Source organism: Stegastes partitus, unplaced genomic scaffold (assembly GCF_000690725.1).
Source record: "Stegastes partitus isolate 25-593 unplaced genomic scaffold, Stegastes_partitus-1.0.2 Scaffold2103, whole genome shotgun sequence".
NCBI classification, from domain to species: Eukaryota; Metazoa; Chordata; class Actinopteri; family Pomacentridae; genus Stegastes; species Stegastes partitus.
Window position 1 is genome coordinate 47,448 of NW_007579834.1, and position 2,394 is coordinate 49,841.

The 2,394-nt window shown below is 56.4% G+C and overlaps 1 protein-coding gene across 1 annotated transcript in view; it reads left to right on the forward strand.

Annotated features, from left to right (window-relative positions):
* The first annotated feature begins 240 nt into the window (after positions 1-240).
* The window catches only part of LOC103373943 (uncharacterized), a 9,409-nt gene continuing 7,255 nt past the window's right edge, over positions 241-2,394 (forward strand). Inside the window, exons 1-2 of the mRNA XM_008303957.1 lie at positions 241-723; positions 814-1,305. Of these exons, the coding sequence (XP_008302179.1) occupies positions 241-723; positions 814-1,305 (975 nt within the window). The remainder of the gene's footprint in view (positions 724-813; positions 1,306-2,394) is intronic.

The following is a 2,394-nucleotide window of genomic DNA, read 5'->3' on the forward strand; positions in this document are numbered from 1 at the left end:
CTGTGATCGGTCCAGGAGAATCCTGAGGTTCAGACCGTGTAGTTTGATGTCCAGTCTGGACCTTGACGCTGGTTCATGACAAGTTTAAGTCGAGGTTTGAGGTTCACCTGTGCAGGTGGAGAGCCTTTACACTCTCTGGAGTTTGGTGTGGGTCTGAGACATTAAATCGATAGCAAGTATTACATTTCTCCTGAAAGTGCCACACTGATGGTTGTCAGTCTGTCTGACCATCAGGTCGTCATGGAGATCGCAGTTACCATGGAGGACCACGCTGACGTTGCCATGGCGAACAAGACAGAGGTCCAGGTCTCGGACCAGACGGCTCCTCCCGACAAAGAGCTGATGAAGCCCGCCGCCCGGCAGCCCCGCCGCCGGGCCCTGGGGCGGCGAAGTCAGAGAGGGAAGAGGCGGGGCCCGGTGGAGAAGAGGCGGGGCCTCACTGAGAAGCGCCGCGGTCAGAAGCAGAAGAGGCGGGGCCAGGAGGAGAAGAAGGAAGGTGTGACGGTGAAGAGGACGTGGAGTGGCGGCAAGCGGCGCTGGGATAAGAAACACTACTGCGTGTTTTGCCGCCGGCCGCAGGTGAAGATTGCTCGCCACCTGCTGAGGAAGCACGCCGACGAACAGGAAGTGGTCGCTGCCAGTGCTCTGCCGACTGGATCCAAACAGCGGCACCTGCTGCTGGAACACCTGCGCTGCAGGGGCAACTACCTGCACAACATTGAGGTCAGCTCACCTGTTCACGTGTGAGTTCTGTTCACCTGTCTGTTCACCTTTTCACATGTCTGTCCACCTGTCTCTCTGTCTGTCCCTCAGGTGATCAGACAGGGTAGCGGGGAGATCGTTCCATGGCGTCAGCCCTCTGAGGACGTTGATGCGAGGAACTACCTGCCGTGCCCGCTGTGTCTTGGGTTCTTCCTTCGCGCCGACCTCTGGAAACATCAAGTGTCCTGTCGGAAGAAGCTTGCCATTGACCCGTCCAAAGACTCGGCGCCAGAGATGAGCTCCGGCCTGATGAACGATGCTGCCTCCGACTCCACGCGCAAGTTGGAGGACACGCCCCCTGAACCATCAGGAGACATGTCCAACACAGAGCAGACAGGGAGTTCTGACGGCGGGTCCAAACACCCGTCGACCTCCAATCCTGGCGAGGACCAGAATGTGACTTCTGACCCAGGAGCAAACCGGCCGAGGAAGAGGACCAGAGTCCAGGCAGCAGCATCGCGCCTTCTGCCAATCTCCAGTGGAGCTTCAGAGAGCTGCAGTGAGATCCTGCACCGCATGAACCAAGACAACGTGTCTCACCAGGTGTGTTTACCTGTCTGGACACCTGTCTGTATGTCTGTATGTCTGNGGACAGACACACACCTTGTTCACACGGTAGACACGTCAACGCAGCGTTCAGGTCAAACATCATCTTCAACAGCAGACACACAAAGCTCACCTGGAAACACACAATCTTCAGGATCAGACACACAAAGCTCTCTGTGTTTGTCTCCTAGCAACTCGTAAGCACTGCAGTGACCTGTCACCTGCATACCTGAGGAAGCCCCGCCCCCTCTTCACACACCTGAGTCCAGGTCCACAGCAAACCCAGACTTGGATCTGCTGCTGTAGAAACAGCTGGTTCTGTTTGTTCCTCTGCACTCTGACGGACCGGACCGGGCCACAGAGGCTCTGTAGAACCGGTCCTGACCAGTGGAACCTGGCAGGATGGTTCCCAATACCTGGATGTTCTACTGGGTCCTGTTACGTTCTGCTGTTCTGGCCCACAATCCTCTGCACAGTTACATCTCGTGCAAGAAAACCAAGAAAACCAAGAAAACCACAGGATAACACTGACCCAGCTGGAGGCCAACTGTCCGCGCAGCCGCAGTGTGTTCTCGCGTTAAAGACTACGAGTACGATGTGGAGCAACATCTGCAGGGAACAGGTGCGGAACAGCTGGGTGTTCTCACCGCCGGCCAGGGAGACATTCACTGACCTCCGAACAGTCCGACATCTGAGTACATCGACTCGGACGGCTGCTTTCAGAACCGGGTCCAAGTTAAATCCAAACAAAGTGGAACAAACAGAACCAGCTGAACGTAGGTTCCCTGAACTCCCCCAACCGCTACCTCATCTGATCACTGATCAATCCCTGATCGGACCACATGCTAACATGCTAAAAGCTAACAGTCTCCTCACTCACCTGCAGTCCGGACATCGTGGCGTCTCGCGCAGATCTGAATGACGACAGGACTCCGACGAGGCTTTTATGAGCGCGAGCCGCCCTGCTGTACGGAGGGTTACCATGACAACCAGTCCGCCGTGACGCCAGATCAAAACCGCAAAGGGGCGGGGCCGAGTGTTCCGGTGAAGGGACGTCCGAGACTGTGTGTGTCTGTGTGTGTGTGT